General features: G+C 46.5%; 1 protein-coding gene across 1 annotated transcript in view; it reads left to right on the forward strand.

Moving 5' to 3' along the window:
- Positions 1 to 25,297, forward strand: part of LOC141935416 (fibrillin-2-like) — a 113,662-nt gene that overhangs the window by 43,182 nt on the left and 45,183 nt on the right. Inside the window, exons 6-8 of the mRNA XM_074851564.1 lie at positions 4,618 to 4,815; positions 6,230 to 6,355; positions 17,268 to 17,393. Of these exons, the coding sequence (XP_074707665.1) occupies positions 4,618 to 4,815; positions 6,230 to 6,355; positions 17,268 to 17,393 (450 nt within the window). The remainder of the gene's footprint in view (positions 1 to 4,617; positions 4,816 to 6,229; positions 6,356 to 17,267; positions 17,394 to 25,297) is intronic.

Below are 25,297 nucleotides of genomic sequence, written 5' to 3' on the forward strand. Positions count from 1 at the left end.
GTAGGTAAGACTCATTGTAGCCCCAACATGGCTCTGCAGCATCTGCAGAAGTCCCTAGTTCAGGTTAGGTGGTGCTTCAAAGCCATACGTGGGGGGAGGCGAGGGTCTGAAAACAAAGAGCATAGCAAGGAGTCAGATTTCTTATGGTTAATGCAAACACGTTGACACCTCAACTCTGATTCCATGGTGCCTTTTGCAATTTGAGCGCTCACTCTCCTTGCTGCCTGCTCAAGACAAGTAGGCATGAATAGTAACCTAATCTAACTCTACGGCGATAAGAAATCTACAGACTGAATGTGCTGAGCACAGTCCACTTGGCAATTAATAGGGCAAGAAAGAAAAATGAGGTCAGTGCATGGACAAGGCTGATGATAGATGCTGGGAGAGAAGCTGATGTCGGTCCTCTGCTGTGTGTTTACTGTTTGCAGAACTGTATTTGGAGAGGTTAAGTCAGGCAGTGAGCTGACGTTTTTTGCAGCCACAGGTGATTGGTAAAGTTCCAGATATGCATGGCCCTGCTGTGTTAAAAGTCTCTTCTGTAGAGGTGAAAGGATTCAGACTGTTCCCAAAATAAGCCTGATCCAGTATTTCTTGCAGTCACTTTAATGAGAACCTTACCTGCAGATGGAAAGGTGGAACTCATCCATATCCTACCACTGGACAGTAAGGCTGAGTAAGCTTGAAAGAGGGAACAGGAAGAAATCTCAGCTTTCAGCGAGGAAGCCACCTCGTCTCTGTTTTTCCAAGAAATGTACCAGCAAAGACCACACTTCTGAAGGACAACTACCTGCCACAGGGTTCCTGGAAGATGGGATCCCATACATAGATTGTAAAAGGGCTTTAGACATCTCCTAAGCATGCATATTTCCTTAATAAAATTTGATTGGTGCCTCATTAAAAATTTAATAATTTGACCATTAAAATTAGCAACAGATGGGAGCTGGAATGCAGCCAGGCTTTCTGGACTCCAGACTGCGATTTCCTTGGCTTCATTCCCTCCAAAGAAGTAATCTACATATGAAAATCTATTTTTGTCAATTATTTTTTTAAAAGGGGGTGTTCTCCTTACAGTCGCGCTTTCATTATCAATCTCAAGGAATTCTTGCTGCAATGCATCCAGCCATGCCTCAGCAAGATGATGTGGGAGGTGCAAGTTTACCCCTTTCCTCTCTGCACAGCGCTGCCGTGCCTCGGTTTTGGGTTATACAATGATGAGATCTTAGTCAGAGCCCTTTGTAGGTACACACCACAATGACATCAGCTGCCTGTTCTTCTCCATGCTCCTTTTGACTAGGAAAAGGGGAAAGCAAGCCCTCTTTATTAGGTGTTTCTGCATTATCCTAGAGTTAACAAGGCTTCAGAATAGCTCATAAACGTATGATATGTCACTGTGAGCACATAGGCACATTCAAACAGAGCCGCAGCCCACCTAGTCGCAGTTATCCAACACAGAGGCTCCACCTGCAATGGTGCTGCAGGACAATACTGAACCAAAAACAACTCTAAAACGTGACTGCCTGGAAGGTTACGAAGTGGTATGAGGGTGGATTGAGGTCCCCTGCATGAGATGAGTTTGTACCTCAAAGCTCTGGCGGTGTCCGTAAGCTAATGTTTGGGGCACAGCATAGGAACAGGGCAATCCTGTACGATCATCCTCTGTAAGACTTGCCCAGGCACCCGTAGCTCACAATCTTTGACAATTCACAACATCTTCACTTAGAAGAATCCCCCTTAACTTGTATGTTGCCTGAAGAACCACTTTCCTCAATTTATTTTGAGCCAGCATCACTTCTTCTCTGCCTATAATACCTCCCAGTCCTGGCTCTGCAAGTGAATAACCTGCTCCTCTGGCCACTCATGAGTTTCGAACCCTGCTACCACGTCTACGTCTTCCTCCAGGCGTTTCTTTGTCCGACTGAGGACTGCTAACCAGTGCAGCTGTTCCTCACGTATAAGCCCTTCCACACCTTTAATCATCCATGTTGCCCTTTTCTGATTCTTTCCCAGTTCTGCTAGCTGCTTTCTGAGTTGGGGGCTAGGCCTGTCAGCAGCCCTTAGGATGGAAACAAACTTGAGTTTAGTGATGATGCTCTCTCTCTTTTTTTCTTTATTTCTCTCCTAATACTTCAGCAGAGTCTATTAGCTTTTTTTGTCTTTACTGAGTTGATCACTCCATTGAAACGGGATCACAAAGCCATTTCTTTCATAGTTCTTTAAGTATGATTGTTGAGAAGTTTTAAGTTGTTCACTGGCGTGGCTATAAAGAGTTCTGCTTGGTCTTTTTCTCAAGGCTGAAAATTTGAGCAAGAACCTTTCAGTTTTATAAAAAAAGACAAGGGGTGAGAAAACAACTCAATTTTTGTTTATTTCTTTTCTAGGAATAAAGTAGAACAAACTAAAGCATTAAACTTGGCATGGCAGGAGACATTAATAAGGACCATGTGCTTTGGTATCTTGTTAAAATTTGGGTCAAAAAAAGATAATTATTTGGTAACTCACCATTGCAAACATAGTATATATTTCTGTTCTAATTTCCAAACAAAGGCATTTTTATGGGATTGTATCACCTTTATACCACTGTAACTTCAACAATCATTGTTCTCTTTTTTTTGGGTGTGAAATTCTTCTTGCTGTGACCTCTCGGTGACATCCGCAGACAAACTTCTTTTGACACTTCTATCAGCATTAATGTTTGAGTATGACTCTGCTCCCAACTGCTCAAGAAATACAAATCAGAGGGAGCATTAAGCTGGAAATAAGCAATTATTGTGCTAATTGATCCTTTCCTAGAGATAGAGGAGGATTTCATGTGTGGTTTCTACGGAGCTTATGCTGACCCTGATGCCAGGTGGGACACTTGTAACACAGATGAACCTCACACAGTTTTCGCTCAGCACAAGCCACAGGACCGAGGGAGGCAGATCAGCACAGGCACTGGCAGTCTAAAGCCTGCAGAAATTGCCAGCATTTCCAGATGATCTTTTACAGCCCAGAATAAAGGCCCTCTGTCATGGCTTCATGCAAATGTAGGTTCTGCCAATGTGGCTGTCATGCAAACATACCCTATGGGAGAAAGCTTTCTGACTCAAACCATCTATTTAATGTTTTTTCTTGCTTTTTATTCTTTGCACATGTGTGTCAGGATTTAAATAGAAGGGAGTTGATTGCAAAGATCATGTGTGGAAAGACTTATATCTGAGAATTTGCAGGCCAAGAAATGGAGCTTTGCTTTGTTGAGTGTCTATATCATGCTAAGACTTTTCTGGAAACAGAACTATTAATCTTTAGATGTGGGTGCCAGTGCTGCCCGTGGGTCATGATTTAGGTATAACCACCCTCCACACAAGTTTTTTGTTGCTTCACATGTCAAATCCAAATGTTTCACCACAAAGACAGCTGTGAGCTAATCTGGGTACTGATGCAGGGATTTGGGTTCACAGTCAATTACTAATTACTGGGCACTCCAACATCAAAATTCCCCAAGCAGATCTCAGCCAGACTATCTGAAATAACAGCTATTTGACCAACACCTAACTTCCTTAGACAGTTAATGTGGAATTTTCTGGTCTGACAATAACATGGTTAAAGGTCCTTTTTCCAGCCACAGATCAAACACTTACACGCAATCATCTATTCCCAGTAGAAGGAAAAAACCTCTTGTTTAAGAATTTTGTTTCCTGATGAATGCCTGCTGTGCTAATATCCCTAATCAAGGGTCATGAGAGCCCAGACAGTGGCAAAACCACATTCCTTAGTGCAAGCAAGCCCTCCAAAATCTTTTTGGTTTTAAGGGATAGGAGGATCCTTGTCGGGAATGGGAAACAGGCTGGTTGTTTCTGCAGCATCTGGGTTTTAAAGATTTAGTTAAAATTGCCAGGGGACCTTTAAGAGTTAAACCAAAGAAATTAATCACAATGATGTGTGTTACTGCAGGAGGTTGCCTTTACAGGGACTGTCAGAGAGCATAGAAATCCCTTTGCAGACATCATGGGGAAAAGGTTTGGGAATTCTCTCCCAGACTGTTTTGTGGGTGAGATCTAGGACTTACTCTGCAAGGCGAGTAGAAGTGATCTGACAGCAAGACATCTCCGTTATCCTCTGTGTTCACGTTATAGGAACTGTCAGGCCCTAAGGCTGTCCATGAGAGATGCTGGTACCACGTCATCTCCGTATGCATCTTTGCCCCTAACTAAAATTAAGTTTGATTGCTTTGCTGACCCCAGCAGTTCCACAGAACAGGTGATCTTGCAGCCCTTAAATTTTCCCTTTGCTGGACTTCATATTTTGAGTTCATTCTAGGGGCAGTACTTAAAGGGAGTGACTCAAGGCATAGAATAAGTATAGTTGATGGGATGAGCCTGAGGGAGACCAGGAAGAGCTGGCTTGGAGAACCTCCAGATGATCACATGAAACATATATCAGAGAGAAGGTCACCACCTCCAGTACTGGTCTCCAGCTTGGTCTTAAATTTTTGTTCTTTTCATGATTGCAGATCTTTTTTTTCCCCAGAACTTCTTGACTTTGCACCTGAATGGAAGGGGAATAGACACTCTGTTAGACAGAAAACCTTGTGTTTGTGTCTTGATCTAACCTGTAAATGTTATTGTTCTCCTTCAGACTATCGTACTGGTCCCTGCTTTAGCCAAGTAAATAACCAGATGTGCCAGGGACAACTCAGTGGGATCGTCTGCACCAAGACCATGTGTTGTGCCACCATTGGACGGGCCTGGGGTCACCCATGTGAGATGTGCCCTGCCCAACCTCACCCCTGCCGCCGAGGCTTCATTCCCAACATTCGTACTGGAGCCTGCCAAGGTAAATGCCATGAACATCTAAAGGACGTTCCGTTATCCATCCTCATGTGAACTGAAAGGGCGAGTGATGAATGCCTGCCAGGAGCTCCAATACAGAGAACAGTTCTCGCTGTAAACTTTGCTAAATCCATCGCTGTGTGTCACAGAGCGTCACCGTGGACCTTGGGTCCCATGGGATCATCTAAGATCAACTTTGCTCAGTTAAAGATTCTGGCCATACTGTGGTTCTCAGGTGACTTCCTCATCCCACAAGATGTAGTGAGTCAGGCTAGTGTTTCTCCAGGTTTAAAACTAAGTTACAACCTTCCATATACCCTCATTCTGTTGTGCTGCTGCTGTTGTTGGAGCTTCTGTCCCAGCTCTGGAACATGATCCACACTTGTATCAGGTGGCTAGTGCTCTGTAAATTGTATGATTGGTTCAAAACAGAAGCTCTGACTCCTTCAAGATCACACAGGCAATTACAATATACATAAATCACATGCTTAGGGGTTGCATTCAGTGTCTAGGACACCCAGGGAAAAATAGCAGAATGGTCCACTGAGCTCCTGTCAGCAGATCCTACTGGCAGCCTTTCTGGAGCTGCCGTTGCTTCTCCCTAGTCGTGGGTTGCAGGGGGCTCCATTTAGAGTTGCATGAATTCCGTTCTGCATCTGCAACTCATTTCAGTCTTTACCTGCCATGATCAAAAGCCAGAATTACAGTCCAAATCCCACACTGGCCAGTGTCTGTAGGATAAAACTGGGGAGGCTGAAGAGGAGAACTCTTGTCTGTTATAATCTGTGTTTCATGGGCCAAATCTATTCAGGAGAGCTTGGCCTATTTAATAGATTTGTAAATCGCTGTTACTCCAAGCAGAACTGGAGTATAAATAGTATCTGCAACACATGAGCACACTGGTTCTAGCAGCAAGTACTGAGGCCTTCTGAGGTGCTTTGGAAAGCACAGTGTCCCTTCACCGGTGAGGAGACCACGGCTGCAGGATGAGCCTTCCTGGGATGGGGCTGCAGAACAAAACCTTACAGTCCATAGGTTCTCCTCTCTTCCCTACAGCAGATGTTGCTCTCTGAAGGCTGCAGGAGGACATCCCACCAAACCAACTCTCCTCCTCAACTCAGCTACCAGCCTGGAACAAACCACGTGGTGGTGGACACATTGATGTTTGCTTTGGAAAACATTACTCTACTTTTGTCTCCCTCTCGCTTGCGTAGATAAGCCAGCAATACCTTTATGTCCATTTTCTGTCCTTCACCTTATCTCTGATGTTCTCTGCTGGGTAATTGCATTGTGAAATGTAAATCCACCTGCTTGGAGCAAAGCTGCTTCTTTCTCATAGCACTCCCACCATGCTGGGGTTGAACGTTCAGCGATTGCAATGGCTGCACTTTCTAACGTCTTTGCTCTTCATCCTGTAGATGTGGATGAATGTCAAGCCATTCCTGGCCTCTGTCAAGGCGGTAACTGCATCAACACGGTGGGTTCTTACGAGTGCAAATGCCCTGCGGGACACAAGCAGAGCGAGACCAGCCACAGATGTGAAGGTAAGAGTGCAGACTCGTGCACGGCTTCACCAGACGGCTCCGCGCTGGGTTCCCAGATACGCTCTGAGAGCACAAGGGCATTTAAAAATGTGAGAATCCCTCTGCTCACAGGGCATCTCCAAGGCTGGCAGAGTGGAGATGTGAAAGAGCTCCTATGCCAGCCTTGATCCTGGCTTCCAATTAGGAGGGAGTACTGCAAGCATTGAGGCATGTTAGAAAATGTACTGCAAAATGAGTTTCTGGTCTGTTGATCTGCTTCCCAGAGTCCAAGGCAAGGAAATGAGGACTAGAGCTTGTCTGATCTTCTGATCTTCTCTTCAACTGGAAAGAGTTTTTTTTCATGCAGGTGTTTTCTGAAACATATTTTAATGGCAACAGACTCATTGAACAGAAGGGACCTCTGGAGGGCTTTAGATCTCTGCTTAAATCGGAACTGGCTTCAAAGTTTTATCAGGCTGCTCAGTCTGATCAAGTTTTGAAAACTCAAAGCCTTTTCTTTTGGGGCTCTTGTCCCAGGGTTGCACCACTGTCATGGTGAGGACTATTTTACTTATATCCACTTGATATTTATCTTTTTGCAGCTTGCAACTTGTTGCCTCTAGTTCAATAGCATAACTAGAAGGAAGGCAAGGCGGGTGGATTCTGACTAGCTGGGATGGTGATGGAGTAAGACAACCAGAAATAACATCATGGTTCTCAGTGCACTGCAGAAGATCCGATTCCATGAGATGAGGGTATGGAGCAAGTAAATGCAGTGTTGCTTCACTGGCTTGGTGACATTTTCCCAAACTGACAGGTTGTCCAGAACCTGAACCTTGTCCTTGAGTACAAAGCAGGCACAAATGAAAATGTGGTATTAGAGACATGAAATGCCAGTCAGCAGCATGCCTGTGAGCATCCCTCCTTTGAGCCAGTGGCCTGATGCTGTCCCAGCCCCCCAGGGGAAGCATACCTCCCCGCCTACCCAGGGTTGTCTGCACACAGCCTGCCTGCTCTGCCTGGTTTTCCTGTCTTTCTGGTGACTTTGTAGGATGCACCTTGCTCATCTTCAACTGAGTTGTAAATGGGTGTGACCTTTTCAGGCCCAGCATCTCTTGGAAATGATACAATGCTTCAGCAGCATGGTTTGTGCTTACAGTTTGGGATGCTCTAAAACCTTACTGTGGGCAGCCTGGGGAGTGCAGTCAACTTTCAAACTGGAGAAATTCCCAACCTGATGGAAGGGAACTTCGCAGAAACTACTCTTTGCCTCTTCTTCAGCACAGAATTTGGGGGAGTTTAAGTATTAACTACCTTCTAAAGACACATCAGTGAAGGACCCAGATGCTTTGCCCTGGTGTGCAGGTGCAACTCTGCTCTGAACATGTGGGCAAGCTGATCTGCAGTGTCGGCACTCAGACCCCCATGTCTGGAGGCAGGGCTGCAGGAGATGGAAAGGATCAGTCTCAACAGCTCAGCAGGGTCTGGTAAGATGGTGCAGAGAGCTCTTCCATTTTCAAGGGAAATATTTTCCAGGTGGTTAACAGAGTTGTTTAGAAATGGCCAAATACCTGATCCTCAGACCAGAGGACTAGTTTCATTTGGGGTGTAAACATTTAACAGTGTTAAGACTAGTTGTGGTGGTTAAGGCAGAACTCTGCCTGCTTCTGGAACCCCCTGGAACTGCTCTTTGCTCTTGGACTCAGGATAAATTGGTCCACTGTGTTACTTAGTTAAACTCAGGACTCACCTAGGTAGTGAGAGGCAATGTCTTGGTCCATGCTGTAAGACACACACTTCTGTAGTAAAGTGTGGAGCGCAGGCAGGATGAGGTACAGTCAGTATGTTAAACATTCACAGTGCCACCTATCTGAGCCCTCTTCATGAGAGTCTGGCCCCAGGTCCTTAGGTCCAGTCTCAGCACCTCTTTTATCACTGCTCGGCACGTCTCTGAGGTGTGCAGATAGGAAGGACACACTCTCCCCAAGCATTTTGCAGCAGTTCTCGTGGGCCTGGCGCATACCTTGCTAGGCAGGCTGCACCTCTCGGAAGTAGGGGAATAAACATTTGTTGTATTTTCCAAACATCTGGCAAATGAAAAGGAAAACAGCATTAAACTTTTCCTGCCTTGGTTGTTAAAGCTCTTTCCCACATACCCTAATGAAACCCTGCTGGCCTGTGTTTCCCATTTTAGGGATAAAACGTGTTTGTTGTGCTGGTGTGACTGTGTCCCACCTAGCTGGCCTTCAGGAACTCCACTTCCCTTTCATTCCTCTCCAAGTCTCTGCTGTAACCAAGACAAGGGATGATGACTGTACTAGAATCCAGACGTTTAACCTGGAGTTTGTTTCCAGGGGGCAAAGTTATTTTCAGTGGCAGAACTGTAGGTAGTGAACTGTTACACAGAGAGAACACTTAAAGCAGCCACCATATAAGCATGGGAACTTAAGCAGTCACCATATAAGCATTAAAGCATCTCTGTGGCACTGTGGGTTTGATGGCGTATGTTGTCCCATGGGGTTTCTCCCAACAGTCAGTTCTTGGGGAAAGAAGCATCACTTCTTCCAGGTGACCGTTGTCATACCCCCACCTTCCTGCAATGCAGACATTTTCCTTGCTAGGATAATTCTAGCAGTCTCTGTGTCAGTGCATGCCATGTGACCTGGGTTCAGCCCTTCAGAAAAACTTTTCCAAAGTGAGACACCAGCTACAGAGGTTAATCCGTCGGTGGGGGATGGACATACTTTTATGTTGAAGACATCTGTGTCCATGGATCTTCCTTGGCAGGATGCCATGAGACTTTCTAGAATTTTAACAGAAGGGTTTCTTGCAGTGCTCTGGCATCCAAGGACTTGGAACTGATAGAATCCAAACCAGCCCTTTTATGTGTCTCTCAGGTGAAGAACCAGTCCCCAAATCCAATGATGTCCCATGCAGTTTGGCTGGCCAATGGGCAAAGGTTGGACTGCACTAGAACCACGGGCCCAACCTTAGGACACAAAAAAATTGTTCTTGCCTAGGTCTGCTTCACCCATGCTGGCTGGGGACCAGGCAAAGCACATATGAAATCAGTTTAGCTGGAATCTCCTATATACCAAGATTAAAAACAATCCATTGTCTGAATCTGTCATCCAGATGCGAGGGGCCTCTGCATGGGTCCCCACTTCCCAGAACGCCTGCAAAAGCAGCATGATGTGGCCATAAACATCTTCCTTTCACTCTCCTTCCTGGATGGCCATAAAAAGACATCTCCAGCATCTACGGTGTCTGTTCCATCACTTATCTTACCTCAATTGCTAAGGAGACCACCAAAAGAGGAGGCTTTTCTTTGGTACGATTTACTGACCTAGGGGTCCTTCTGTGAGAGTGACATAAACATGAGGGATGCTCTAAACTGACAGAGATTGTTTTCGAGGGCTTGTTTCCCAGACATGAATCACCAGCACGTCCCCACCAGGCAGTCAGAAGGTGGGGAGGATAACCTTGTCTGGGTTATCACTGCTCCCTTCTAGGACATGTACCCCAAGTGAGTCACTAAGGCGATGTGAATAGGGGAATAGAAAGCCAACATCTTGTAAGGGGTTCCTCTGATGCTGAAACTTTATAAATACAGGGAGATCTGGGACCTGTCTCAGTTTGCTGCATGCTGTGATATGTCAGGAGCAAACTGGTATAGCTGATAGAGCACTGAAATCCTGATTTGCTGAAATTGTCTGTACTGCCAAAGTAGCTGTATCAGTCCAAGTAACCTCCTCACTGAGCTAAGGGTTTCAGTCAAAATAACAGCCACAAGCATAAGAAGATGCTTTCTTTATCCAGGTGTACTCCAAGCCTAAAATCCCAAAGCTGCAGGAGTTCCCTTGTTGAGTCTGTTTGCGTTAACTTTATAGCTGGTGAAAGGAGTGATTTCTCAGCTTGCACTCAGACCATCTTGCTTTAGGAAGAGGAGATGGTTTCCTCTTGTTTTTGGATTCCTTATCCAAGCCTAGCATCCAGGAAATATTAAAACTAGATCAAATGTCTATGTTAAATTCTTCCCTAGTTCCCAGGAGCTTGTATTTTCTGCTTAGAAGATTCCTCCTGGGGAGTGAAGTCAGCAGATGGGATTGTGTTTGAGCCAAAGGTCAGAGCCCGTGTCACTGTCTGCTGATTAATGATGTCTCCCTCATTAACGCAGCAGCATGTACCACTAATCTTCTTTGGGCTGTTTATTGGTGGGAATAGGCAGGAGTAGAGATAATGTTGTTCGTTTCCCATAGTGATACTTATCTCTTAACACAAATGGCACCTGGAATTAAGGCTCCATTTTCAGTCCCTGAATCCCTGAAGAATAAAGATGCTTTTCTTATGCAAGATCTTCTATGCTGATAAAGGAGGCCAGCTCAGGCCCTGATCTCCCAAGCATGCAAGGGGGCTGCAGCTGGATGCACTGAATGAATTTTGGTCAGCTCCAGGAGGAAAACGATGTCCTTTTTCTATCCGCAAAACGTGAAAACATGCACACGACATTAAGTTTGGATTTGAACCTAAATATCCTCCAAGTTCAGTGCTGCTCAGTTCCAGAGTTATTTCTGCAGCTCATCTCTACTGAATGTGACACTTTCAAATAGTGGCTTATTTTATGCCTTTGTTCATTGTATTCTGAGGGAGCTCGAGGGATCAAGAGTGTCTGAGCTTGGGGCTGTGCCTGAGCTTGGGGCTGTGCAACTATAATGAGAAATTTTTGGCACAGAGAGTTGCCTGCTCACTTTCTGAAAGATAGAAGCAGTCTATGAAACGCAGTAGTGATGGGGGGGTGGACTGAGGGTGGGGAAGGGGAAGGCTGCTCTCTTAACCAGCGCTGGAGACAAGGCCAGCTTTGAAAGTGCTGAAGGATTGCATTTATATTGTGTTTGTATGAAAAGATGAGTGAGAAGGGCAGATATTGGCAGCCTAGGGCTAACTTGACAGGTACTATGCATGGCTTATGGGGAAACTGGAAAAAAGCAGGATCTGTTAAGGTCTGCAGGGGAACGAGAAGTGTGTGAGCCCTGGGAGAAGGGCATGCTTCTATCCAGCTGACTTCTTCACGCTGCTGGAAGGCAAGAATTGCTGAGGAGGACACAAGAAAGCACTCCTGGCACTAACGGTGCAAAATGAAGAAAGGAAACATCAAAGCTGAAATCAGACACATCCTCCTGATACAAAGACCTTTACCAATAAATCGTGGGGAAGTGGGGGGTTGTTACACAGAGTGACATTTTTAAATTATCCTGGAAGCAACCATAAAAATCACACTTAAGGGAACAATTCCACGGTATGTTCTTAAGGGTGGAGTCACTGACTGAATAAAGTTTTTCCTTCCATAATTTTAGTGGTTCTCTGCCAATAATGTAACTTTTCTTAATAGCCCTTCCTCTACTGCATAACAAAATGCTAAGCCAGCTCCGTTATCAGTGAAGTATGTAATGCCAGTACCTCACCCAGGGTGCTTTCCAATGCCCCAAAAGGAATAAGTGTCTTGCATCCAAAATTGTTCCAGCATGATAACATACTAGGTACAAAAAACTACGTGGAGAAACACCAGGCAAGGGAGTGAAAGGCACTGCTTTGTGCAACAAGCTCTGTCCACATCCATCCAGGCTGGATCCTTTTTGACCTGTCTTCAGCATCTCCAGGAGACAGATTCTGCCAAGGGAGAACAAGTCCTTTAAATACAAATCTCACCTCTTTTTACTCGCCCCTTTCTAGGGTACACGTAGGGTGACGTGTTAGATGCTACTTATGCCCCCATGGGCTAGTCTTTTTTCACCACCGCACAAAATTCCGAATTTTCTAATGAAGACAAGGGTCTATTTTTTACTCTGTTGAGTCTCATTCATGTTTCTGAATTGGAGGGAGCTTTCCTGCATTTTCCATGAGCAGAGTGGGTAGGCTGGCCCACTTTCCTCACGAATGGAACATGATAGCCATTTTATTAGCATGTTTTCAATTTTCTTACAAAATGTCTACAGAAGAGCTCATTGTTTGGCTCCATTAAAAGCTCATTTCCATGGATTTGGTGTGGTTTGGAGGGTTCCATTACTCTCCTCTGTGGTTTCTTTGTGCTTTCTGGAAGGAAAGGTCTGAGAGTCCCGTGCGCTGCACGAGAGAGGGCTGATGAGGCATGACCTCTGCTACGTGACACAGAGATGTTTTCTCCATCAAGTCCTGTTTTTTTAGCAGATGGAAAGGTTGGGGTTTCAACATGTCTGTGGGCACCCGTGTTGGATGGGCTTTGCAGACTGCAACTCTCTTTCTGAAGCTCTGTAGGCTTTGGCTTCCAGCATTTTCAGCCTTAATGATCAGGCCAACTCCAACCCAGCGAGTTGGAGACCAGATCCAAAATCAACGTTTGCATTGAATTCTGCCATTGTCTGAAGAGCAGAGCGCACAGAATATTGCTTTAATTTTTAACAGAGAGTTGGAAAAGTCGTGAAGTAGCCAGGTTGGAGTTGGAAGAATTCCCTACCCAGAGCTGGCAGCTGGGTGTTAATGAGAGGTGTACATATCCATCCCACTGTGTCAAGCTCTCCATGGACTTCAGCTCTGAATGAATCAAAACTATGAGACACTTTACAAAGAGAAAATAAAGAAGGCAAATGTGGTGGGGAAGAACTGAAATAACAACAAAGCCCAGAGCTCAGTTTCTCAAAGTACAGGATGTGCAAGTAGTCTTGGGAAACTCTGGCTTTTTTTTTTTCTGCTTCTTGGGTTTCTAGCACTGCTCTCATCTGAGCTAGGATTTTCAAGGGAAAAAAAATGTTGCAGTTTGATTTAACCTTTTGAATTAACTGTTTTTCCTTAAGAATGGAATGCAGTTGCTGCCCCCACAAACACACACTTTTTCTTGGATGACTGATGCTATGTCATAAGTATTGATCTAATAAGATGCCTGCCTGTCAGCTGGCCTCCAGATCTCTGATACAACAAACTTCAGAAGAGCTATGCAGAAGTTTTAAGCTGTTATTTCTAATAGCACAACCAGCTTTTGCTTCGTAAAGCTCTTTCCCTTCCAGTGTTCTGCAAATTGTAACCAAACACAGGCCTGTAATTAAATGACAGGGTAGGCTGTAGTGATAAAATCTCTTTTGCTGCAGGGGCCCAGGTGGGGGAAGTGTTTTCTGGAGATTTGCATTGCTGCCTTTCGAGGTTTCAAGTCATGTCTGTCTGTTGGAGGGGCTCTGAGCATCAAAGAGCTGAAGGAGCACTGCAAGGACAGAGGCCATGTCTCTGCTGCTTGCAAAAGGCGGGTGAAATCTTTGACTAGCTGAAAGCATAATTTTAGAGTTCCTAAGAAGCCAAACAGGAATGCATCTTCCCCCTTGATATATGAGCGTATAACCTGCCCTATGCACTTGGGCTTAATTTTGTGCATGTTGAAATCAAGGTTTCACTTGATTCCTCAGGTCTCAGATTCGCAGCCAAAGTAAAACAGAGGATAATTGTGTTTGTAACAGGTTGTGTGAGCAAGGAGGAGAGATTGAAGATTATTTCTTTGGCCACACGAAGCACCCATGGGGGGGTCTCTGTCCATACCATATGCCTCACTTCAAAAGGCAGCTTGGCTCATCTTACTTAAACACATAACTGTCAGTGTCTGTCACTGAGCTGAGCGGGATGAATTTCACTCTGTCCCACTTTGCAGGGAGAAATCATCACTGTTAGGGCACAACTCTTCTGCCCTGTTTAGACATTTCCATTCGGATGTGATGAATTACTGCCTGGATGAGATTATCTCTTTCTGCTGAGTGTAAATGGCATCTAGAAAAATCTCTGAAGGAGATGCTTGCTCTGTAACCCTCTAACCCATCTGACCACAACTCAACACGCACCACTGTCCGGATCATTTCTGCAGTCTTTTCCTCTAGAGGTCTAACAGTGTAGAACCTCTTATACCTCTTTTCCCTCAGAGCAAGGTGGGGGCGTTGGGGTGATGCAAATTAACTGTCATCATCAGATGTCCGTGGCTGTCCCACCCTGCAGCCAAAGGCTGGTGTAGTGGAGTCGCAGTACCTGGGGTGCAATGGCAGAAGGCTCTCGAATTTTAGAGAGAAGGATGAAGTTTATGAGGATGTTTCTAGAGACCGAGGGCAATGCTTGGTCCTTGAGAGTCACCTCTGTGCAGCCAGATTTCATGCCCCCTTGCCCTCCCTTGGATTTGTACCTATGCTAGGGAATCCTTTTTAGGTGAGTTGAATCCATCCCGAGCCTTGGAGAACTAGCCCTATCCCTGGGTACGTAGGCCAAAGATTATTTACCGTTGGTGTAAACCTGTCCAATTCATTCCAGCCTGAATTTATAATGTCTCAGCTTCAGTTTTCATCTTCTCTTTTTGAGACTGCAGAGTACTGTGCTCTCAACATAATCATCGTGTGTCTCTTTTCTATGATCTCATCACATTCTCACAGTTTCTTGGATAAATGTAATTGAGTCCTTTAATGTCAGGTGGGTTTTTCCAGGCCTTGAATCGTCCCCACTAGACTCTGAACCCTTCCATTCTGTTAACACTCTTTTGGAAGAGCTGGCACCACACAGAGCTGTGGCATCCAGGAATGATCCTAGTTAAGAGGTACCATCACCTACCTGCTCCTGCTCAGCGTTTCTCCCATACATCTTCAGGGCTGCACTAGCATCACTAGCCACTGCATGGCACTGTGAGATTGCAGTCAGACATTTCCCTCCTAACTCAAATTTTTCTCAGTTTCACACTGGACAAGGACACAGGTCACCACCCCTCTGCGTAGCCCCCACCCATTTCTTGCAGAAATGTCTTGAGATTTCTCAGATCTGTCACTGTGGCTCATATCCATCATCACTGGGCTCCCAGCACAGATTTCTTCTGGTCCCTCCCTTGCCCTGATGGGGTTCAGGTAACTCTTCCCCATGTGTGTATGCTGCCTTCACCACTGAAGTATGCTAGATGAGCTCTTCCAAGGACATCCTCCATCCACACTCCCAGATGAGAGATCTTTGCTGTTCTGCCTTTTTTTTTTTTTTTCAGATTAGTCTTTGCCCTGCAGCAACTTAACCTCCACACATGCTAATGCCATCAGGCTGTGCAAGGCTGTTATGCTGTTCACATCAGAAAAATCCCCTCAAAGGAGCAGACTTTGACCAGTTCCTTTTCATTACTTTCCTGCCAGCCCCAGGCAGCATCTGAATTGCATATAAAAATCCCCTTATCCATTCACAACAGCACGATAGATTTAAAATACAATAAATAAAGTTGCTTAGCAGAAATAATTTATTTTGCCAATTGCCAACACACTTTTTTTTTTTTTTTTCCCGCCACTGTAAAAACTATTGGGCAAATATTCCGTCTGTCTTTTGCCACCACCTGGACCACGACCACCAACCAACCTCTTTGGGTGGATTAATTAGAGGTTGGATCTAATTCCATCTCAGCTTCTGAAACAGATTTCTTTTGGCAATAGAAAAAAATCTACAAACCTGCTCCCAGACAAGTCAAGTGCCCCACAAACATGGCTGGGCCCTGTACATTTAATTATATTGACATTTTGGTCAAAATTTGTTGAAAACAGACTGCCTTTTTCAAACTAGCTGATTTGCCACTCTGTTCCCTTTGATTTTCCAAGTTTCAGGTCCCAGGTGATAGCTGCACACAAAAGCTATAGGCTGTCTCTCTCTGTATCATCTGTACAGGTACTTGTTGAATTTTCTCAAGGTTGTAATAGAAATGGCCTGGAAAGTTTGGAGAACCCTGTAGTGTCTCATCTTTACAACTCAGTTCTTCCAGCGTGGATTAATATCTCACTCTGAGCAAGATTTCCAATATAGATGCTTTGTTTCCGGATCCAGACCCAGGCATCCTTGGCAATGGGGCCAGTCTCCATGTCCAGCCTGTGGTGAGGGTCTGCCGTAGCTCCACACTAGACAAATGCCTGTAGAGCACATTGTGACTTCAAAGGGCAGAAGCTACATGACTGGGATGATTGTCTCTGAATTTTGGCACTTTTGTAACCTTTCTACGATTATTACCACATGTCTGTGCACTAGGGCTGCTTGGTCCCTCTGATGTCTGAGTCCAGCTGTTGAGCTTTGACAAAATCTTGTTGCAATGTCCTTATTTTCCATGCTCTTAAATCCAGAGAGATGCACCTCACTGGTATGTTCTGTTGTCACAGACGTGGCAGTGGGCTGCTGGAGAAGCAGTGTGTGGCAGGGCTTGCTAACATGGATGGTGTTTCTTTGATTGCCATGGATAATTAGGTGTGATCTCTCCAAGGACTCAATGTATATCTCTGTCTCATTAATATTTCCCGTGATGAGATAAATAGTTCAAACTATGGCATGCTTGTGGCATTGTTATGCAAATGACCCCACACTAAAATAGAACTGCTGATTGAGGAGTCGAACCCATAGAGTGATATGTCCAGACCCCCCCTTGCCTGACTGATAGTACAGAGGCCTTTCAGCTGGATTTAGATGCCTGAATGTACTTAAAATTGAAGAAATTTGGTGAATAATGCATGAGCCCAGTGCTTTTTTAAAACACATGGTGTTGTCTCTGATGTTGCATCTCTGCTTTCAGAGAGGCCTCCGAGACACACGGAGGGACCTGCTGTCCAGCCACAGACACATTTCTGTCCTGAAGCTTCCTTTGTACTCCAGGGAGCTACACGTTTTAGCTCAGCCTACCCAAAGTCCTGCACTGTCAGTAGAGATAAGCAGAGGACTCCATGAAGCACCTCTGCGTCACTCCCTGGGGACTCTTGTTTTCCATACTGATCTACTGCCAGGAGGTCACTTATGGTCTCAGGCATCCCACGACAACCCGTAACACCAGATACTGCCCTCTGTGATCCCAGCTCTGGTCCTGGATCCACACTGCAGGTAGGAAAGTTGATGGTTTGCAGGGAAATATAATCACTGTTGATTTGTTCTTTTCTAGACGTGGATGAGTGTGGTGCAATCTCTGGCGTGTGTGATGGCGGCGAGTGCACCAACACAGCAGGCAGCTACGTGTGCACGTGTCCACGTGGTTTCATGACCAGCCCTGACGGATCACGCTGCATTGGTAAGATGCTAAATAGATCTCAGGACCACAGATATGGGGGGAGAGATCACACTCTGAAAACCAGACCTGGTGATTTGCAAATCACTATCTGGTGATCACCAGATTTGCACATCAAAGGGCACATTTTTCCTGCAATAGCTGGAAAATGCTCTTTTCCATGGGCTGTCCTTGCGTGTGCCATGGGCCGTCCTGGTCACAGGTTTTGATGCTGTTGCAGACCAGGGCTTTCCCTGTCTCCGTAACTTGGACTGCAGGTGCCCCAGTGCTTGAAGTGTTTGACGAGGGGCTGCTGAGGACGCTAGAAGGAGGACTAGGGTGGAAGGTGTCTGGCTGGGATAGCGGTCTGTTTGAGGGAGGATCCTTGTGCTCCTGCTCACAGAACTGCACCAGCTAGCAGGAGAATCCCAGGCGCTACCCCTTTTCTCCCGCATTACATGTCAGCTAGGGAGAGACACCAGTACTCCCACTACAACTGAACTGCAGGCACAGCGTGTGGTTGTGGAGTGTGTAAGTCCAAGGGAAGGCTTGCAAGCCTTCCTGGAGCAAAGAGGGACCCAGTGATGGGGAACATCCCACAGCTGCACCTTCATCTGCTTGCTTTGCAGAGGTGAAGGGGGGAAGGTTTACTCCGAGTGTTTGCATAACCAGCGCAAATAAAAGATGACTTTTACAATCTCCTCCTCCTTCCTGCTTAGACCACAGGTAATGGCTCATAAATCCCTACTGCCCCAAGCTGGTGGTCAGTAGGGCTGTGGGCTCAATTGGCTTCATCTCACTGAACTCAGCTTTTCAGGAGGGAGTTGATTTGCACTGAGCTGGTTGTCTGGATCCCCCCTGCACCCAGCGGAGAGAACAGCATGCTGCCCAAGCACAGCACAGGGCACTGCAGGCACCTACTGTGCACCCGTGCAGGTTGACAAGGCTGTTGTGTAAGCTCTTGCACGTTACCTTGTAGCCCACCGACCTCCCGCAGTATCCGATTTCTAGCAACAAAATGACTCCCACTCTCCTGTCCTGCAGACCGGTCCCCTCACTCCAAAAAGGACATTGAATCACTTGAGCATGTCCAGAGAAGGGCAACGGAGATGGTGCAGGGTCTGGAGCACAGGTCTGATGGGGAGCGGCTGAGGGAACTGGGGGGGTTTAGTCTGGAGAAGAGGAGGCTGAGGGGAGACCTCATGGCCCTCTACAGCTGTCTGAAAGGAGGGTGCAGAGAGGGGGGATGAGTCTCTTGAACCAAGTAACAAGCGATAGGACAAGAGGGAATGGCCTCAAAGTTGCACCAGGGAAGGTTTAGACTGGCTCTTAGGAAGTATTTCTTTGCAGAAGGGGCTGTTGGGCGTTGGAATGGGCTGCCCAGGGAGGTGGTGGAGTCCCCATCCCTGGAGGTGTTTAAGAGTCAGGTTGACATAGCACTTAGGGATATGCTGTAGTTGAGAACTGTCAGTGTTGGGTCAATGGTTGGACTGGATGATCTTCAAGGTCTTTTCCAACCTAGACGATTCTGTGATTCTGTGACTGCATGAAGGGCTTGGTGGGGCCAGTCTGTGCCGCACCGCCGGCTCTGACGTACCTGTCCCAGTTGGGCTCAAGGTGTCTGTATTTCAAAACTTCCCAGAACTGGCATTAGTCCAGCCAAGCTCTCCCCAGACTGATGAGCTGTCCTGCCTCCAGACTACAGAGCGTGGAGTAAATCTTGCATGTTTAACAGATCAAAATTCCTTTCCAAGCCTTGTAAATATTTGATGGTCCATTTCTCTTTGTAACAGACAACAGTTTCTGTGATAAATAGATCAGCTTTCTGTTTACTTGCTCTCAGCAGGGGCACTTATTTTAGTCACAATGAATCCCAGGGTTTGTCTCACTGTTCAGAAAGTTCATTCGCCTTTAGAAAGGCAAAGATGCAAGAATTTGTAAAGAGGAACCGTTACAGCAAAGGCAAAGATCATTGTTAGTGCAATGGAAAATGTCAGGTACAGCCTTCTGTTGAAAGTCCTGGAAATTAATACAGAAAAAAATAATTTCCCAATTCTTTTATATCCACAGAACCTGGAGTAAAAATTAATCATGTTCTAGTTCCGGAAAGAAAAATGTTGTAAAGTATAACGTACGAGTCACCTTGTTTGGGAATCTGATAGATTTTAATGAGAATGAAATTCTTTTCCTCCCTGTTTCCCAGACCCTGCCATAAGCCCGGAGGGGTGTGACGGCTGTTGGATGAGTCATACGGACATTTCCTCACTTTCCTTGAAACCAAGTGCTTCAAGAAATGAAAACTAAATAAAATTAGAAAGCCCAAATTTAAAAATAGTCCAGAGCTTAGTTAGCTGCAGTGGACTATGACTGCATCTGAACTCAATACATCATGCTCTAGCCATTTCCCTGAGCTAATATATGCTGCTAGTGTGCTGTCACATTTTGGGACAGGCAATATTTTTTCTGGCAAAGCGCACAGATACTATCGGGGTGTTGTTGCCCCAGGATCCATATGTTGCAAACCCTGCTTCTATCATTTGGGAGAGTTTAAGTGTTCCTTTTGAGAGTTTTTGGTAGTTTAGGCCCACAATTTATGTCCTATGAAAGAAATCAAATAAGTGGTTTGTAGAATTGAAAATTAATAAATAACGTGGCCACCCTTAAAGCACGAACAGCATCAGGAGAGAGCAGAAGAGTTTGTCACATTGCCACCTCCCAGATGTTTAGACTGGAAGTGACCGTGGTGTCTCATATATCGTGGGGCACCAGCACTGGCTATGTGGTGACTTTATGGTGGCAGGCTTGATATATTCCCATCCCTTTCCCCTCCCTTTTTAGTAAAGTAAACACCTTTTTATTACATTTGAATAATCTCCTGTAGTTTTTGCAGCTGAAACAGCAAGACACTGAGCTTGAGTTGATCCCAAATCTCATTAGCTGCTTTCACTGCCTTCCTCAGTAAAATGCAAACAGCAGTGTAGCTGGAGAAAGTCCGTCATAGCTTGAAATGAACATTTATTGAATGATTCAACCACCTGTGCTTGACATAAAGAATCCAGTTCCACACATGTTCATAACAGTTTCATTCATTTATGCTTGTAAAAGACAGGCTCAGTGTTTTGCAGGCAGCAAAAGGATCTGCTCCAGCAGGCTGTGATTTTTTTTTCTTCTTTTCAGTACGATGGGTTGCTTTTCAAGAACAGCTTAAAAGAATAATTTTCAAATGAGAAAAATGGCCTTTCAGATGCATTTCCAGACATGCACATGATGTTCCCTTGTTCGTTGCAAGTCAGCACTCCTGCACATTGCTTTCCTTGCTCTTTTTCCCTGATAGTGCAGCAGAGCTCTGAGAGATTTGGGTCTTATCTCTTCTTGGGCAACGTTGGCAGATTTGCTGCCTAAAGTTCTGGGTAGGACCAGATCTTGCTTATCGTTACAAAATCCTGGGCTTAGAGAAGGTTGGGAGGGTGTTACTGAGGAGTTTACCTGCCTGGAGAACCCTTTTTGCCTGCTTTGGCCATTATCCAGGAAAGGAAAAGAGCAAGAGGAAAAAGGAAATATGTGGAGGAAAGCAAATGAAAAAGGAAATTTGTGAGGGCAAGAAATGACAAAAGGGAAGTGGTGTGAGGATCACAGGCTCAAAACAGATTGATAAGGAGCTGGGAAAGGAACCTGAGCAGAGCCCCCCAACAGCTCCCAAGGCATCGAGGGAGCTGGCAATGCTGCCAAGCAGAGATCTGCCTGGACACCTGCAGGGACCAGAGGGTGTAGAAAGGCTCCGTAGTTGCTCCATAGTGTGGACCTGTGCAGGAACCTCGAGTGCAAACTGGGTCATTCAGTCCACCTTTGTAAAGCATTTCCCTCTAGAGAGAATCATTTTTTATCAGATCATTTCAGGGATGCATTTATACCTCAACCTTGTAACTGCTGAACTGGGAGGTGAATTTGGAAAAGAAAGAACAGCCAGGGAAGGAGTGAATTTATTATAGCATTTGCCAGCAAAGAAACTGTCCTGCAATAACACCCAGAGCTTCCCTGTTTGCACTGCAGCCCTCCTGCAGTGAGCCAGCGAGGCGCTGGTGGCCAAGGTGTGCGGTGGGTACTGCAGTTTGGTGGGAGCTGTGCACAGAGGGATGCTTTGTGCCTTTGTTCTGCATGACTCGTCACTGAGACAGACACCACCATCTACTCTTACCCAGACAAGAATGAAATTGCCAGCCGGCTGAACATGAGCCAGCAGTGTGCCCAGGTGGCCAAGAAGGCCAATGGCATCCTGGCTTGTATCAGCCATAGCGTGGCCAGCAGGGACAGGGGAGGGATCTGACCCCTGTGCTCGGCACTGGTGAGGCCACACCTCGATATCTGGGTTCAGTTTTGGGCCCCTCACTCCAAAAAGGCCATTGAATGACTCGAGCGTGTCCAGAGAAGGGCAACGGAGCTGGTGCAGGGTCTGGAGCACAGGTCTGATGGGGAGCGGCTGAGGGAACTGGGGGGGTTTAGTCTGGAGAAGAGGAGGCTGAGGGGAGACCTCATGGCCCTCTACAACTCCCTGAAAGGAGGGTGCAGAGAGGGGGATGAGTCTCTTGAGCCAAGGAACCAGCGCCAGGACAAGAGGGAATGGCCTCAAGCTGCACCAGGGCAGGGTCAGACTGGCTCTTAGGAAGCATTTCTTTGCAGAATGGGTAGCCAGGCGTTGGAATGAGCTGCCCAGGGAGGTGGTGGAGTCCCCATCCCTGGAGGTGTTTAAGAGTAGGGTCGACATAGCACTGAGGGATCTGGTGTAGTTGGGATCTGTCAATGTTAGGCTAATGGTTGGACTGGATGATCTTCAAGGTCTTTTCCAACCTGGATGATTCTGTGATTCTGATTCTGTGAAACTGGTCAGTTTTCCAGAAACAGGGAACGTATGGTGGCATCACTGGTCCAGACTGACTGTCCTCACCACAGTATGAGGCTCCTTTTTGCACCCTTCTCCCTTGCAAACCAAGCACCATTGGACATCTTGGGTGGGAGACCTTTGGCTACGTGCTGCTGTGTTACAGCTCCCTTCTGAGCTAATAGCCCTCAGGTTCTTTGTAGTCAGAGCCAACTGCCTTTTGCAACCACTAGTTTGTCTGGGTTTGGTCACTTGATCTTCTCAGTTTCTGGGCATAACAAGAGACAAAGTGAGAGAAATACTCACCCTTTAAAGTTCTCTCCTGGGAAGCAGCACCAGTCTCTCCCTGCCCCTAACCCCCAGCCCAAAGAAACAAAGCAGGTTTTCAGCAGGAGGAACACTGCAAAATCCCTTGCAGATGCACAACGGATCTTAGACACCTTGTGCAGAGCATGAAGACGATGTCCACACTGAAGGGGAAGGTAGAGATTAGCCATGCTGGATAGTCACTCAGAGGGTGCAGCTGCTGGTGTGGGGCTTCTCCTGGGCGTCAGGACACACACAGCAGGACGTCATGGCCCAGCTGGAGGGGTGCAGACTCCATCAGAGCCCAGCAGGAAGGTCCAGCTTGGAGTGTCTTCTGTCCCATTATGATAAGCAGGCCAAACCCATCTCCTGCTCTGCCACACCTGGATGGACCTTGTGAAGCATCCACAGCCCCTCTGAATCCCTGACAGACCTGTGGCTCTACCCCCCACCTCTGTGCGCAGTCTAATCTCGTGTGGAATTTTACCTCCTTTCTCGCAGGCAGCATTATCTGATTTAGTGAGGTTATTGTGCAAACCTGTTCCCTTAACAGCTGCAGAGGAAGGCAGAACAAAACCACGAGGGCTTTGTGCTCGTACCTCCAGCGTGTGGGTGGTCCTGCTGGAGGTCACAGAGAGACTGCAGGGACCCACTGTTCTTTCCATCCACCCTCTCTCTGCCCAAGGCAGCTCCAGATGAGTTTTCAATTAATCCTGACCTTCATTTCTGAGAGAGATTATTGCAGACTGCAGCAAAAACAGCTGAATTTAATAAACATTTGTGCAGATGAATAAGGGCTGGACCATTCCCTCTGTTACACAAACTGTTGTGACCTCCCTGCCTTGTCAAACTTGTCAGCACATGTCTGTCTGTGGGGAAGGAGGCTGCGTTCTCCGAATCACCCCTTGCCCATTAACTGGCTGGCTGTCACCGTGTATCACAGCTTTTGGGACAGCAACCACCCCACAGAAGAACAGAAGGAGCCGGGTGGGATCTGTCCTCTCTAATGCCCAAAGGGTTTATTCCAAACTCCCACCCTCAGGTCTAGAAGTTCACTTAAGCTCAGCTCTAAACCCTCACTTAGCTAAACTCCCATCTAGAGTTTGAGGTGCAGCTTTTCCAAATGGACCCACTATCCTGCCCTGGCTTGTTCACAGAGCAGCTTCTTTCTGGAATAAGAAGGGGCTACATCCTGATGCTAAGTACCATCAACCTGTCAACGTGCTGTGGAAACACAGCCCTCTTCTACACTCCATCATCTGCTGAAGCCTGCAAAGATATGGGCATTGCTCTTGCACTCTTGCCAGAGATCAAGGGCTCGGGATGACCCAAACACCCATGTGGCTGGTACTTCCCTTCGTTAGGATTAGGAGCTAATCCAGTGTTACATTCAATCCTCTCACTCAAGTTTCCCTTCTCCTAGTCTCTGCAGTCTCTCTGCAAGTCTCTTTGGGGATAAAGTTTCCTAAAAGGGAATAGTTCATGCTGATCTCAGTGCATGGCGGAAAGGATGTATCTGAGAAAAGACCTGCTGGTTTAGTCACCCTGGCTTTAAATGGGGTCACTGTCCTCTGCAAGTCACTGAGCTGTGATTAGAGAAGAAATGTAACCACAGCCCACAGATCAAACAGCTCCATGCAATTAATTTCAATTATATTTCAGGAAAGTGTCAGCCTGCTGGCTAATGTCAGTCTAGAGGCACAGATGACAAATCAGACTAGACTTTCCCCCTCATTAATTTACTTGAGAAACAAGGACGGGAGATGAATGAGTGGAAGATTCCAGGTTTTCCTACAGGAATTGGTGCCAGACAGAGCCTGCTAGACATGTGAAAGACCCTCAGTCTCCTGGGCCTTGTCCAGAAGCCACACACACGAAACACCGGTGCCAGGCTTGGTGTCTGTGGCTTTGGCCAGGCTCACGGACTTTGACCACCATCCAGGGCTCGCTCTCCTCCCAGCTCAGTCCGGGCTGTGGGAACTAACCCGTGACCTAAAACAGGCATCCACTGGGAATGGTAGTGATCAGGTTGGGGGGATGTGGAATTGGGAACAACTCCATTTGTTTAGCGAGAGATGCTGGGGCCACTGGGACCTGGCAGGGAATGCTTCCTCATGGGAATCCTGGGACATGGGACATTTGCCATTAAATCAGTTCTGGGAAGGAGAGGCAGGTCCTTGCCAGGCCTGAGATGTGCAGGACCACATCCCCAATGTGTCAGCATCGGGGATCACTGACTAACGCTGGAAGGGTTGTACCTGGATCCCCACCCTGACCAAAGTGGTGTAGGAAATGGCCAACCACCTTGGTCTTCCAGCTCTGTCCTGCAACAAGGGAGAACAAGGGGAAGGACTGTTGCAGCCAAGGCTTCAGCCTAGAGCAGGAACGGCTGGGGAATGCCCACTTGCTGTCTGGGAACCCTCAAAATAGTAGCAGGCAACGCTGCATTTTTTTTATCACAGGGAAGTGTTTTTAGTGGCAGAAGTTAGAGGGAAATATATCATGCTGGGTCTAACAGCCCAGGAGAGGAGAAGACACTGCTCTCCCTGTTGCCAAGTTCAGGGCCTGTTGTACTGTTACATTGGCACTGATGGCCAACTCTTGGTCACAAATATAATATAAATAAGCAAGACAGATACTAACATCAGAGGAGGAACCTGAAGAATGGACAACTCAGCCCAAGGATGCGATTTTGTTGAATAATGTATTTAGTCTGGAACAGTTTATCTGTCCCCACTGAGGGGAC

This window comes from Strix uralensis, chromosome 27 (assembly GCF_047716275.1).
Source record: "Strix uralensis isolate ZFMK-TIS-50842 chromosome 27, bStrUra1, whole genome shotgun sequence".
Taxonomy (NCBI): Eukaryota; Metazoa; Chordata; class Aves; order Strigiformes; family Strigidae; genus Strix; species Strix uralensis.